Raw genomic sequence first — 15,181 nt, 5'->3', positions numbered from 1 at the left:
GCGCAGGTATCTTGTGATCACCTGTTCGTATAAAACCAAACACAAATCCTCACTAAAATGCAACAAAAATCTAAGTAAGAAAAATAATAAAAACAGAAAAATGAGCCCACCTGAAATTCAAAGGTGACCAATGTCTACCTTTCGTCTAAAAAAAAATGTCTGGTACCTAATTGCCACGCGTTTTCCTCCCCCCACTAGTGATCTTATGGGGTATCACAAAAGCTGTCTATATCCGGTCCCCCCTACCAAACCAACCAGCGTACCAGTCTTAACTCGAGTTGAATTTTGGATCCCCACCTAATATTACCAACGCGTGTTAATTTCTAATGTAACTAAGTCAACGATGTCGACTAATTAGTTACTCTAATTTCCCCCTTTTTACAATTTACAACCGCCAACCTCTAACTTAACCAGCCCCCCTTCTAACCTCCCCCCTTTCTAGCCCCCCTTCTTAAGCCTAAAAATTTCTTTAAGCGCCGGGTGCTAAACTTCTCAAGAGAAAACCGTAGACCTGTTTCCAGGCCTGCTCAAGTAAAAACGTTCCTCAAAACTGGGGGATTTCGCTTATCCAATTTTACACTTATCTCTTATAATGTAATGTGGATTCTAACGATACCCGTTCTGCCCAACTCGAGAACTCGAGAATTGCCAAATCCTTCTTGGCTGCTTTCCCACTCGACTGGTCACCTGTTCCAGTCCAGTCTCCTATTGGTTCAGCCAAGTGTCCCTGAACCACTTTCCCACTCGGCTGGTCACCTCTTCCAGTCAAGTCTCCTATTGGTTCAGCTCAAGTGTCCCTGAACCACTTTCCCACTCGGCTGGTCACCTCTTCCAGTCAAGTTTCCTATTGGTCCAGCTAAGTTCCAAGCTATCTGAAAACCCTTGACAACGCCCCACTTCGGGCACTTTATTCAGTTTACTGGTTTAAATTGCTAGGTTGATCGAAACGATCGAACTTGTAAAACAGTATGGGTATACTATTTAATTAATATAAAGGTTTGATCCAACTAATCTGGTGTCAAAGTCACTGTCTTTTTTCGTTTTATGGTTTTTGTTCCTTTTTCTATTCTTTTTTGGTTTTTGTTTTGCTTTTTGTCTTTTTGCTCGTGTTTTTGTCCCCCTAGTTGCCCCCCTTTACTCGGTTAGCTAAGCCTCGTTCGGAGAGCGCACCAGGAAATTTTCTCGAGTTTTCTTAAAAAGCTATCACGGTACAACCGGAAGGTTTGCACGTTCCTGTCGAACCGTACCGCCGGTACTCTAGAATGGGCATTCAGCCCGAAGCTGTCTCAAGTGGGTTCGACTCCGTAGTCTTGATGTCGTAAACACCCAGGAGCGCCATAAAAACACTATGTAACATTCGTCTACTACAGTCACACATGAGGCTCAAGAAAAATAGGCCCTATAACCACTGGCTCAAGGGTCAGGGACACTATCTCTTGTGTTTTTCCACCTCAAGAACGGTCGGAGCCAGTTCGGTTCGCTTGTGACACGAGACTACGACCCGTTACAGCTTAAAGGCTACTACTAAAATATCCCCCCACTCTAGAATTAGAAACGTCCCCATACTTAGGTCTCTAAATACCCAAAATACATGAACGCCGTTAAAAACCGGGTTGGAACAATCCGTTAAGTTACTTTTTATTAGAGAGTGGAACTTTGATCCATTTCAGATGGATCAACCTAAAACTCGCCTCACCTCAACATAACAATTACAAAACACACTCTAGAATTTAAATTTGTACTCACATAGCAGCACGCTCAAGAATTGGGAAATGATCCAGTTGGTAACTAACTCAAGAAATAAATAACTAAAAGAAGTTTAATGTTTTATAGTTTGTACGACAAGGATAAGTCTATGCTCTAGAATTTGAGTTCTCATGGACCGTTGGGACACTCTAGTTGTCCGCCTTTCCGCTGAAGGTTCACTCTGGTCCAGCTTTAGAATAGAAGAACTCCAGACACGACTATCCAACTCGTGGGAATACGCTGGTTTCTGTTTCGAATAGGACAGCTCTACTCTTGTTCACTATGATGGAAATTGCGAATAGCAATTTCCCACTCGTTTTTATCTGACTACTTTCCCGCAATTGTTCTAAAATTGTTCTGATTTCTTTTTCTGATTTTCAGTTATCGCGAGAAAATCGTGCATGACATGTTCCATTCGAAATTTTGAAAAATTAAATTTCACTTCAAAATCAAGTATTTTCTGCTCTTCTCAAGGTCAAACTTCCAAATATGACCGACTGGCACAAAAACTTCCCTCCAACCAAGTCTTCTCCGTTATTTTTAGATTTCATTTTTGGCCCTTTCTTCCTCGTTAAAACTGACCAAGAGGTTGGTGAAGTTTCACGCTCTCTTTTTGTAAGCATTCTTCCGTCAGAGGAACATTTTCGTTTGTTATTTTCGATATTTAAATTGTCTTTTTTTCTTTTGCAGAGTAAGAATGAAAATCTACGATCTTCACTTGGAGTTGCTGCACTGTTTGTTTTAGATTCATCAGTCAAAACTCTAGATGGTGGTGCTTCAACATTCTTATCTTCTTCATGTTCGGTACCATTACAAAACTTATCGCTTTTTGTTTCGTCATTGTTTTTCTCGTTGCTGACATTATAGGAGCTTGGTTTTTGTGGGTAGTGATTATTTGGATTTTTGGTTATTTGGTTGCCTATGTTGCACCAATCATCGTGATGACCTTTTTCTTGGCGTCCAGACATCTTGCATTTTTGACATTCATATAGTGAAGGTATGTGAAACGAGATTTCTACACCTTCCCACATTTTGAAGCCATCCATTCCCGATTTCTAAGACCAGTCCTTCAGCTTTTTCTCTTGTTCTTCGTTTTGTATTTTAACTTCTAAAATTGCTCTTCCTGTGTAATTATACTGACCCGGTTCAGTTACGATACAGGTCTCACGTTGGAATATGGGGCTATGAATTATGTCTTCTGGCAATTGGAGAATTAATTTCGCTTCGATATCGTTGCATTCATAAGGCAAGTTCGACAATTTGATTTTTGCTAGTTTAGGGTAAATGTTCTTGGGTCTATGAGACCTTGGAAAGCATCCCATGGGAAATACCGTCCTGTTAAGTAGACTTTACAATTTCTCTCGAGAATGGGGGGATGATTTTGATTATTTGGATTTGTTTTTTTTCTGTCGCCGATTTGTTTGCTGTTAGCGCACTTCTGAAATTTGTCTCCGTTTCAATCAGCACTTCGTGAGTAATTGGTAGCTGAGATTCCGTCAGTTGTTGTTGACTCATGACTTGGTTTTACTCAATGGGGGGCAAAAAAGCCTTCACCCGGAGATATAATTGAAAAAAATTAGATTTTTCTCTTTCAAAATGTAGAAATCAGAAGGCAAAAACCTAAACATCAGAAGGCAAAAAAAAACGTCAATTAATGTCAATTAGGAATTTCGGAATTTTCGTTTTCTCGTGAATTTCAGACATGCTAAGCATGATTAATAAATCAAATTATTTTGAAACATTGAAGTCATTTTCTGTGCAGCTTTTTGAAAATGGTTGCTGATAATATTTCTGTTTCGGGACAACATCTTACACTTGAATCCAGAGCAGCCACACTTCCAGAGATCAAACCATGCCTGTCAAGAAATGCGAGGTCTCCTAGGTCCAATAAAGAGCTCATCGATGAGCTAATTGCTGGTAGACCAACTCCAAAACAGTTTCTGTTGAAATGGCCACCAGGTATGCTGGATCTTAATATATTTTTCATAAATCCTTCTTCTCGATCCATCATTCGACTTTGTTAATTGGAAATCATTTTAGCCATAAGTATTTTGGTTCAGTTTTATTTTAATTCTGCTGAATTTTAGATCACTTAACAAAGCCGGAAAAAGAAAAGCGGGGATTAGTCAAATCTCCACTTCAACCCACCTTTTCTAGTTTACCTCGACATAAATGGGGAGCCACTGAAGTTTGTATGTTTTGTCTTTACTACCGCATTCCCTTTGTTTTCCATTAATCATCCTTGTTTCTTCAGATTGAAGCCCTCATTCGTCAAAAACTCCATACTCAAGGCTATCAAGGTATTAAGCAAATCTTTCAAGTACACCAGCTCACTGAACACCCGGAAACGATCAAAAGGTTTGATTTCGCAGTTTGCACCAATTCTTAACCTAGTATGTTTCATTAATAGTGGTGTTTTCAAGGGACTCCTTCTCAAAAGTTGTTTATCATCTGTGTGGGTATTTCACGAAACAGCAAATAGATGACTTCTTAACCAGGTGAAATTATAATTCCCGAATTCAAAATTTTGAGAATCAGGGCAGATTATAACAGAACCATATTATTTCAGAATTGGCTTTGCAGATAACAAGTTAATAAATTTCGACGATTTCATTTCCAAGTTCAGCGATCACCAGGTTTGCTGCATACCTGCATCACCAGTCGGCTCTTTTTCCTTTTCCCTCCACCTGCCAATTTATACAAGTAAAAGTACTGCTCGCACCAACCGATTGTTATGAAAATTGACATGCAAACTAATTAGGCCATGACAAACATATTTGGTCTTCATAACCAATGGGGGGAAAAGGAAAAAGAGCCCTTTTGCTTTATCTATAGATTGTTCAACCCGTTTGACGCTCATTTATAGTGCCTGATTTAAGATGAAAAAAAAAAATGAAACAGATCCATTGCTTAGATTTGTCTCAATTTCATGGGTCGAACCAATTATGAACTTGTTGTTCCGACCATTGAAAGTGGGGAGGAACTTTGTATTCCGGTGTGTTTTATTTTTTTTATTTTTTGTTTTTCACGCCAAATCAGGTGCCAAAAACAATCATCGGACTGGGTTGAGTTATCTATCATAACAAAGCCCCTCAGTCGAAATTCGAACCACAATAAAAAATTCCCCAAAATTTCTTCTTGTATCGAGAAAAACCGGTTGGGAATTTTTGATTTTTCGGCTAACTTCGAGCGAGGAAAGTCAGCGAACAGGCTTATTTATGCTTAATTTAAGACTTTTACAATAGCCTACTTCTACTTAATTCGAGAAAAACAGGTGTGAAAATTTTTGAATGAAAGCGAAAATCATCTGTTATGTTTTCACTGTACCTGTTGAACTAGTTGTTCCGACATTTGACAATGGGGAGGAACTTTGCATTCGGGTGTGTTTTAGTTTTTTTTTCTTTTTTGTTGCTTTTCACGCCAAATCAGGCGCCATTAGTAACCATCAGAATGGGTCGAGTTATATATCATATTGAAGCGCTTTTAGCCGTAATTTGAACTACTTTAAATTTTTTTGAACAATTTTTCTCGGTGTCGAGAAATACTGGTTTGAAATTTGTTTAAAATTATGTCCAATTTCGAGCTAATAAGGTCAGGCTGCAGGCTTACGATAGCTTTTTTAAGCTTATTTTGAGCAGTGAAAATTTATTGTTAATCGAGAAAATTCGTTTTCGAAGCTTAAGTGTTATTTTGGGAATCAAAATTTTCAATTGAGCTTCTGCAAAAAAGTTAGAAAAAAGTTTTTGTTTTTAGAGTTTTTTTAAGATTTTTTATTTTTCTTAGTAATTTCCTTTAAAAACTGTTTCGCAATCGGCCTAGTTCACTCTGACGGTCGAATATGCCTAATTTTATTTTTCGTTCAGATATTTTTTTTCCACCACACAGAAAACGACGACACTAACTTGAAAAAAAGTTTTTGTATTTTTTAAGATCAAGGTCGGAACTTTTTGTGCTATTTGCACAGTAACCGGCCATCCTTGTTGCTCCGACTATTGAAAATGACAAACTTTGTATTCAAGTGTGCTTTATTCTTGTACTTTTTAGTTTCCACGCGAAATCTGGTACCACAAATAATCATCGGACTGGGTTGAGTGATATATCATATTAAATCCCTTCAAGTCATGATTCGTGGTTTGAAATTTTTGATTTTTATCTAAGTTCGAATATAGGCCGTTTATAATAGCTTATTTGTACTTAATTTTCCTTTTACTCGACTTAAATTAGTTTTTAGAGATTTTTTTATGTCAATTTGGGAATCTAAATATTAAAAAAACTTCGCAAAAAAAATTACAAAATTTTTTTTTTTTCATAATTTTTTGTTTGTCTTGACATTTTTATCCAAAAAAAGTTGTCATGTTTGCCTATGTTACTACGATTTTCGAATATGCCTAAATTATAAATTAAAGTAAGATCCTTTTATCGCACCACGCAGAAAAACTAATTTGAAAAAATCCTTTTTCTTGTTGTTTTTTCTTGGTTGAATTATTTTCTTCGTTGAATTATTTTGTGCTTATTGCACATTAACCGGCTACCTTGTTTTTTCTTGGCTATCTTCCTTTTTCCCGGCTACCTTCCTTTTTCTTGGTTGAATTATTTTGAGCTTATTGCACATTAACCGGCTACCTTGTTTTTTCTTCTTTTTGTTTTCCACGCAAAATCAGATACCTTCGATAATCATCAGAATGATTCGAGTGATATACCATTTTGAAGCCCTTTCAGTCATGATTCGAACGACATAAAAAAGTTTCGAAAATTTTTCCCAGTGTTGGAAAAACCGTCTTAAAATTTTTGAGTTTTAGTCTAATTTCCGGCGAGCGACTAAAGCGACCCAGTAACGTTAGTTATCGATAAATGTTGGCCTGACACGATTCTAACACGAACGGGAATGCTAAAGCAATTTTTTTAATCAACACTTCTAGGCGAGAAGAAAAACGTACGTGACGAAACAACCGAAAAACCACCGAAAAAAATAATGGTGGAACGAAAAAATCAGGCGAATGAGTTTGAAAGAAAAGATGTTGCTTCAAAAAGTGACAGTGGTCTGGAATTGAGGAAGAGGGTGATATATCGGAGGCAGAGCAGTTGTGAAGTACCTAGTTGCTAAAGCTAAAAAATCAAGATCTCTAGAAAACGGAGACACGGCATAAAATTTTCCACCTTGCCAAGAAAATAAAAAATGATCGAAAGGACCTGGTTGGAGTAAAATTGATTAAATGTGACGGAAAACGCCTTTCTTGTGACCAAAATGTTCACTCGCAGAGGGAAAGCTACCTCTCAGAACTTTTAAATGGAACAAATCCGTTCAAATTGAAGATATTCTCCCAGTGGCTGGGCAATTGGAGAAATTTATTATCCAGAATGTGATACTTGGACTGAGAGAGATGAAAAAAAGCCCAACAGGGCCCAACTTCGGATATGGTAAAATTTGCCAAGGATTGTGGTTTTGCTGGATTTTTCGAAGTCCTGAAGGAAGTCCGGGACTCTAATCTAATCCCCCAAACTACAGTTAAAGTGAAATTACTACTTTTTACAAAGGCAAAAGCGATTCGATAGAATGTGAATCCTACTGAGAACACATCTGATTACAGAAACACGCAATAAAAAATCAATACGCTGCAAATCTCGTAATCAATAGGTGCATAACAATTGCAGTGACGTGAGGAAAATACCTAAACATAATACTAATTATGTTTGTCCAAGATGTAATAATGCTTCCAATTATCACTCAAAACAGAATGTCACTGTACGAATGTCACTGATTAATCCATTTGAAACCCTGCATACTGTCATACTGTGAAAGAGTTCTGCTATCTGGGTGATATGGTTTCCGTTGGAAGTGACGCAATACGTGCATCATTGGTCAGTTAGCAGTTTTCTGGACAAAATGGCGGCAAATTGCGCTTTTCCTGCTGAATAAAGTTATTGATCTTATTACAAAGTGTTACACTTGTAGAGCTTGTCTACGGCGAGTTCCGATGTACTGCTCTGGAATCTGGGCGCAGACCAAAGCAATACCCAGCTTAATTGAAATGACAGGTCTTGTTGGTCCGGACAAGCTACAAGTGCGGTCGCGGCTACGATAATATGGCCATGTTCACCAAAGAGAAAATGACCATGCGCTAAAATGAGCAGACCATTTTTCAGTCTCAGGGAAAAGACCATCAGGAAGGCCTAAAACCGCTGAACCGATTTCGTTAAACGAGACCTAAATACTTTAGGCCTCAAGTCCACAGAGTGCCTTGATCGAGTGGCATGGAAAACATGTTGTCCTCCATTAAATAGCTTGAATGCTATTCAGAATGCCCTCACGTAAACTATTAATTACGCGCTTTCCGGGTGTCCAACCCCGCCACAATGGGAAAACGGACAATAAACGCATTAGTAGTGGTATTAGTAGTAGTAGTAGTTGGCCATTTAGGTTAAAAAACTCGGTTTTTCTAAAAAAAAGGAAACCATTTCTGGAAGCTTCATTAAACGTTTTGTGGCCTTAAAAATTATCATACAAATTTGAAATTTTTAGTGCAAAAAATTAGGAAAACTATACTTTTTTTTCGTTTTTTTTTGTTAAAATATTACATTAAAATATTACAATTGTTGTATTTTGTAATAAAATAATACAATTGTTGTATTTTATGTCTAATTCACTAACTTTCTACGCGTTTGTATAGTTCTAAAATCACACCACGCACCAACGACGCTAATTTGAACATTAAACAAAAAATTTGTAGGTTTTTACGAATCTGGTCGGAACATTCTTTGCTCTTGCACAGCAACCGGCTATCCTTGTTTTATTTTGATTTTCAAAAATCCAAGTCATTCCATTTTGAAGCTGCCCAGAAATAAAATTAAAAGCTGATATGTTCAGGTAATCAAAGATGTTTACGTCAGCCCCGCAACTCGCAAAATGTTACAAGACCCTAGATTCCACGCGCCAAAGGAGAGCTCTCTTTTGGATTCCTATCCTAAGCCCAGTTATCTTAGATCTACAACAGCTCCATTCGCAGTGGAGCAAATCAGAGCATCCATTTTTCAAAAGTAAGAAAACTACCTTCCCATATCCATGCTCAAGTGACCTCAATGACCATTTGCTTTCATTTTAGCCGTTTGACTGTAGAAGACATGTTTCCAAAGTCATGTCTCAGAGACAATGGACTCATTTTACCGCCTCAACTCAGGGAAGCTCTTGCCTCACAAGGCTTTGACTTGGAGCCGAATGAATTCTGGGGACTCTGGAGACGGTAAGATACTAAACCAATTTCGTTGATGAACATGGGTTGATGAAAAATCAGTAAATACATTTTTTGATCAAATTCGAACTGAAAATTTCAGCACTTATAATTTTTAACCATGCTGATGCTCACTCACTACAGAATCACTCTTCTATATAAACGCATAAAATAATTTCAATAAAAAACGCCACCCCGAGCCTTTGTATTCCTCGCTTTCTTCAAAAGTCGGAACAAAATTTTGAAGTTGGATAATTCTTTTTATTGGAGGCAAGGAAATTTTTTAAAATTCTTCAGTTTTGGAAGTTTTTTTTAGTTCCGAGTTTCGAAGAAAACGGAATGTTTGTACTTGGTGTGGTTTTTTGTTCAGTCATTTTCGGCGATCGAAGTAATAATTTTCCACAAAAAAATTTTATGCCCCATTAAAGATATCGAATTGCTGAATTCAAATGTAAAAAGATATTTCACCGATTACTTTTTGCAAAATTCTAGGGAATTGAAAATTGCCAAATTTGCCATGTTCTGGACTAAATTATGCGCGCTTCAAAGAGTTTCCTCATAATGCTGAGAGCGTAAGGCCAGTTATTTATACGTGGCAATTATTCGGCGCAACAAAATTGTTCCTAATTGAATTGAGTATAGCTAATTGGTCGCATTAATTTTGTACGACTCAAAATTTTACACATTAATTTTGCCCAAAGTTAATAGGTTTTCAATTTTTTCTTTTCCCAAAATTTATTCGATATAAAATAAGGGACTGTCGGAACATTCAGGGCTTTGCCCTGATATACGAGCAGTCTTGTTTTAAAACGGAATCGAAATCTTAATAAAAATTCCCTCAGCTGATTATTCAGGTTCAGTAGCGGATTTAGGGAGCGACGATGTTTTTGGCTTTTTCAAAGCTTTTTCTGAGCCGCTGTTTTTGGCGGCTCAGAAATTTTGTCAAAATAGGTTCTTTATAGTGTTTTGGGAGAGCTCAGAAAATCAATGTGGTTGACCTAAAAAAATGGTCGAGATCAGCCCCGTTCAGATTCCCAATAGATTTTTATAATATTTCCTATAGTTTTGATAAAACTTTAGAGTTTTCCAATATTGTTTTTTTTTAGCAAAAACTATTCGAGACCAATTACAAGGCAGTCAAAGCATTCAGAGTTTTGCCCTGATATACGAGCAATCTTGTTTATTTTCAAGGAGGCTAAAACTGAAATAAATTTCACCCTCATAAATATAGAGACACATGAAGCCCCTAAGCTGTAACTAAAACATTTTATCTTACTGAAAACAAAATATTTTAAAGTTTAAATGTATTTCCAAAAAGATCTACAGCCAGATATAAAACTAGTAGTAGTTGGTCCTTTTTTCATGCATCAGAGTTGCGCAAAAAATCAAATACAAAGCTAAGGAAAAATGACAAACAGTAACATAGACAAAGTGACTCGGCTCGACCCCATTGAAATAGTAATTTTATATTGTCTAAATTTCTATCAAACAAAAGTCTATCAACTCACAGAATTTGTGTATACCAAGAAAGCGCATTACGAGGCCAAATTGTATCAGTATTTTTTGAAGCTTCAGAAAATTCAGTTTAATCTATGACTTTCAGCATAGGGAGTTGCATCAAACTAATTTTTCGATAAAACAGACACAGAAAAGCGGCGAGTTCACAAGACTTCCACAAGGTTTTACTACAGCAGCCCAACCAGGAATAAAAATCATGGAATAAATTTTACTATAGTGTTTTGAGCTAGCAGTTTGATGAAACTATTCATTTTATAAGTTACAAAAGATATATTTGTATTTTTGTTCCGGCAATTGAAAGTGGGGAGGGAGCAGTAAGGCAAGCGTCTCTCAGCAAGAGAGTCGAGAGTTCGAATCCCATTTCGGTCACGGTTGGTCACAATTTTTTTTACTCCAGTAAAAGTAGATTTTGAAATTTTTAGCGTCTTCTTGTGAATGAGAAATTTAAAAGGCAAAGTCTCAAATGATTAAAGTAAATCAAAAACAAAAAGGTACTTAATCAAGTTTTAATCGACAACTTTTGAGGCAAAATTATTTAAAGTTTTTTTTTCGTTTGAAATTTGACCAGCTTAACTTTTTTTGAAATTGATCTTTTAAGTTTTGCTAAGTGGCCTCATGTGCCCAAATGTTTGTGCGATTGGTCTCTTAATTATTACGGAAAAAGTGGACCCCATGGCGCCTAATTTGGAGCCCAGTGTTCAGAAAATTGGGCTCAGTCATCCTCTTCTATGGCAAATGAGGATCCAAAAATAAGGCTTATTCAGCTCCTTTTGTGCACGAACAATTTCCTCGAGGGACTCAAACCGGCTCACTGAGAACCTAAGACCTCTCTGAACTACCTCGAATTTACCAATTCTGAGAGTTACTGTTTGTTTTGTTCGATTTAAACTAAAATTAGGAAACTGAATTAGCCGAATTTGCTAAAATGTGGGCCCATTCAGCCCTTATTTAGAAAAATCAGGCTAATTCAACCCCACGATGAGAAAATGGGAACCAAAATTTGGTGCCAATTTGCTAAAAATTGAGCTCATTAATTTAATCGTTTTCCTGAAAATTGGACCCAGTCAGCAATCTCCATGGAACAAAGACGAAAATGGGGACCAATTTAGACCTCACTTCAGTTTTTTTTCTGTAATGGCCCATCTCCGGTTAAAAGATAGCTCAGCTCTAAATATTTTTTTCAAGCGTACAAAACTTGGAACATTTAGTTGGCAAACGAATGGCAATGAATAATTCACGTTAGTTGTTTTCCGGCAGTTTTTTTGTTTTTTTTTAGAAGTGGAATGTATTATCATGTTTAATTTTAAAATACATTGTTTTGGAATGCATGCCTACATTGTTCTGGAATTCGATGACTTGCAAATAATTCCTGTTGATTGCAAAATGACTGCAATTTCATCGCTTTAATTTTAAGAAAATTTCATCTTTGTTGAGTAAAATTTTTTTTTCGTATAATTAGTGAACTTATGTCTTCATTGTGAAAATGATCTCTTGTTTCTATCAAACTCTGACTAATTTAGAACCTCGCAGTTTTTCTATCACTTGTCTCAGTTTTGTCAAAAAATCGGTTTGATGGACCTCCCGTGCTGAAAACAATCGATCACATATGCTTTCGCTGAAGATTCACATGTGATTCTTTGCCGAGTCTTCGTGAACCTGTTTTTATTTCTTTTGATACAATTTTGCTGAAATTTTTGACACAGAAAAGATTATTATTGTAGTAGTGACAATTCAAGTTCTTTTTCTAAGCTATTTCTCTTGTTTTGTTCTGCTCTGATGCACAATAAAAGGTCCATTACTAGTTTTCTCTTGCTCTAAATCTTTTTGAAAAGTTATTTCTGTTTTCGTTACAAAGTTGTTGCGTAAAACTTGCCCAGATTAGTTTTTTTTCTACATAAATTGTCTAGGCATTTTTTTAAGGGCTTATTGAATGACTAATTTGAATGAGGCTAAATTTTATTTACTTTTAGCTACCTTAAATAAAAAAACGAAAAGGTGGCAAAACTGAGGAATTCCTAGTAAATGCAATTCCACTGATCCAACAGAAAGAAATACGCATCAATAATTTTTTTCTATTTATTCCAGATAAAAACTGTGAAAACTGAATTCAAAATAGTAGTTCAATCATCTAAGCTTATGAATGCCAATGCTTTTGCGAAATGTGAAAATAATAAATAATTCTTGTAGGCCTGGAGATCTGTGGTAAAAAGTTTACAGCATAGCATATAGCATGGAATGAGGTGCCTAATGTAATTTTTATGAAAGATATCTACCCTAAATTGATACGGAATCCTATGACTCGCAAATGATTTCAAGTTTTCGAAAAATTAATAGAATTTATTCCTTCTGTTAATTTTCAAAACATGACTGTTAGTCCGAGACTTGGGTTAGTTTTGGAGAAACGCTAAGCTAAAAAATAAATTGAACAAATCTGAAAACTCGGAAATTATAATCTCTTATCATAATTTTGGTTTCTTATGTTTGGTTTGTGTTTCATATGTTGAACGCTGTAAACTGATTTCTTTGCTTGAACAGATAGAAGACAAATCGAACAGTAACACCAATAGATTGAAAAATCATGTTAACAAGTGCAACTAGAGATTTGACTGAAACTATAGTAGCTGGTTGCTGTGCAAGTAGCACAGAATGTTCCGACCACAAGGTTTCATTTTCTTTTTAAAAAAGTGTAGTTTTTGTGCATGGTATGTCAGAAAAGCAATACAAACGCGTAAAAGTATTGCGAATTAGGCATCTTTGACCACATTTGTTCTCGAAAAGTGATAAAGAAAAAAAAGTTGAAAAAAGTTAATTCTGAAAACTTTTTCTAAAATTTTTGAAAAGATTTTACGGAAATTGTTATTATTTTATTTTTTTTAAAGTTTTTTTTCTAGTAAAGAGCGCCAAATGAAACTAGCAAAAAAACTTTTTTGATGTATTTTTTGTTTTTGAATACGTAAAAGAACGTTTTTCTGATACGACCTACTCGCGCTACGTGCACAAAATTAAGCTCAAATTTAAGGCATGTTTTCTCGACACTGGGGAAATTAAAAAAAAAACAATATTAGTCGAAATATGACCGAAAAATGTTTATTATCCTATATTTTTCAATTCCTTCGATATTTTTTTTGTAATACCTGGTTTTGCGTGGAATGGAATTTGTTTAAAAATAAAAAACGGCTGAAAGGAACCCAAGGACAAAGTTCCTCCCCACTTTTAGCGGTCGCATCAAAAATATCAACATATCTTTTTTTTTGCAATTAGTTTTAGTAAAGTTATTTAAATACGCATTTATATAATTTATCTGAAAATGAAACAAGACTACTCGTAGAGTTTTTTAACCAAACAACCACTTGAATAAACTATCATGTTTTTACTAAATGAAATTGTCATGATAATTTGAAAATCAATTATACTCCAGCTTGTAAATATATAATTACAACTTAGCATACAGTTAAACAAATTAATACTCATATTTAATGTAAAAATAATCTCGTAAAAAGCCTATGGATCTACCAATGTGAATTTGTATGACAATCAATTTTGTTTAGTTTAATTCAAACGTTTTTTTTTTTCAAATTTAACGTTTTTCAGCTTCACGCTTAAATTGTATCTAACATTACAATTATTTTTTTCCAGAGAATCTCTTTTGTTTTTATTTTCTTTGTGCTTTCGTTGATTTTCACCGCTCTATTATAGGCATAGGCTATGTTATTGATGTACGCCGTACCAATTGCATTTATCGCAATAATGTATGCGCTTCTGCAACTTCTGGTTAGGATATGTGGGCTGATGAGCAGCTCGCTGGTAAAATTTGTGACCTGTGGTGAATCTTGTGCATGATCATATTTTCTACCAAAAGAGCACATGTTTTCCCCAGTTAGTTGTCCGCCCAGTCAGCTAGTTTGAGAATTACGTACATTTTAGTAAATTGTTTATTTGTAAAGGGAGACAACTCTAAAGATGGTGCATAGACATTTGTGTCCAAGACATTTGTGTCCTTGACAAAACAGTCCGAAATGATAAAATTGTACCAGACATTTATGTCCCAGACAAAATTGTCCGAAATTGTTTTGCGAAATTAATTTCTTTGATTTGACCTTGTGATCTTTAATGCTTTGTTCTTTTGAGGTTGTTTGATCGTTCTATAAGTAGATTTTATACGTACCAATTAACCATAGAACAGTCAAAGTGAGACAAAACTTTCAAGAAAATTTTGAAATTTAAAAGCGCATTTGGCCGAGTGATGAAGTCATAAGTCTCAAGGTCAAAAGGTTTGAAGTTCAAATCTCGGGCTCGACTAAAAAATTTTCGTAATTTAGTCAATATTTGAACTTAAAAAACCCAAAAATGGGTAAACTAGGGCAAAGTTGAAATGGGTTGACTTGATTGAGCCAAAAGGGAAGAGGGTGGGAAAGGCTTGATTACATTGATCATTTTGCCGTTTTCAAATCGAGTCTAGCTCAATTTTGAAATTTTCTGGGAAAAAGTTCAACTTAGAAAATTTTTTTGAAAATTATTGCTTCGCAATATCAACTTTGGAAAATAAATTGACTTTAAATTATAGTTTGATGTTGCTGCTGCACCCTTTTAGGAAACTCAGAAGTTTACTTGGGTCGTAGGCCGCAACCAATTCTGAAAGGTTTTTGTCAAGTTTGACATAAAGAGGTTTTTTATAACGTGACACTCTTTGC

General features: G+C 35.7%; 3 protein-coding genes across 7 annotated transcripts in view; all 3 read left to right on the top strand.

Moving 5' to 3' along the window:
- LOC134845466 (glycogen debranching enzyme-like) overlaps nt 1-15,181 on the top strand; it is a 643,946-nt gene that overhangs the window by 367,884 nt on the left and 260,881 nt on the right. The window lies entirely within an intron of this gene.
- Nucleotides 1-15,181, top strand: part of LOC134845467 (serine/threonine-protein phosphatase 2A 65 kDa regulatory subunit A alpha isoform-like) — a 525,354-nt gene that overhangs the window by 329,826 nt on the left and 180,347 nt on the right. The window lies entirely within an intron of this gene.
- The window catches only part of LOC134845523 (uncharacterized), a 32,138-nt gene continuing 20,450 nt past the window's right edge, over nt 3,494-15,181 (top strand). For all 3 annotated transcript variants that reach the window (XM_063862454.1, XM_063862453.1, XM_063862452.1), the window contains exons 1-7: nt 3,494-3,705; nt 3,834-3,934; nt 4,001-4,104; nt 4,170-4,244; nt 4,316-4,382; nt 8,612-8,781; nt 8,847-8,984. In XM_063862454.1, coding sequence (XP_063718524.1) covers nt 3,519-3,705; nt 3,834-3,934; nt 4,001-4,104; nt 4,170-4,244; nt 4,316-4,382; nt 8,612-8,781; nt 8,847-8,984 — 842 coding nt within the window. In that variant the 5' untranslated portion in view covers nt 3,494-3,518. The remainder of the gene's footprint in view (nt 3,706-3,833; nt 3,935-4,000; nt 4,105-4,169; nt 4,245-4,315; nt 4,383-8,611; nt 8,782-8,846; nt 8,985-15,181) is intronic.

The sequence above is a fragment of the Symsagittifera roscoffensis genome, chromosome 5 (genome assembly GCF_963678635.1).
Source record: "Symsagittifera roscoffensis chromosome 5, txSymRosc1.1, whole genome shotgun sequence".
NCBI lineage: Eukaryota > Metazoa > Xenacoelomorpha > Acoela > Convolutidae > Symsagittifera > Symsagittifera roscoffensis.
This window is presented reverse-complemented; position numbering and strand designations above follow the sequence as displayed.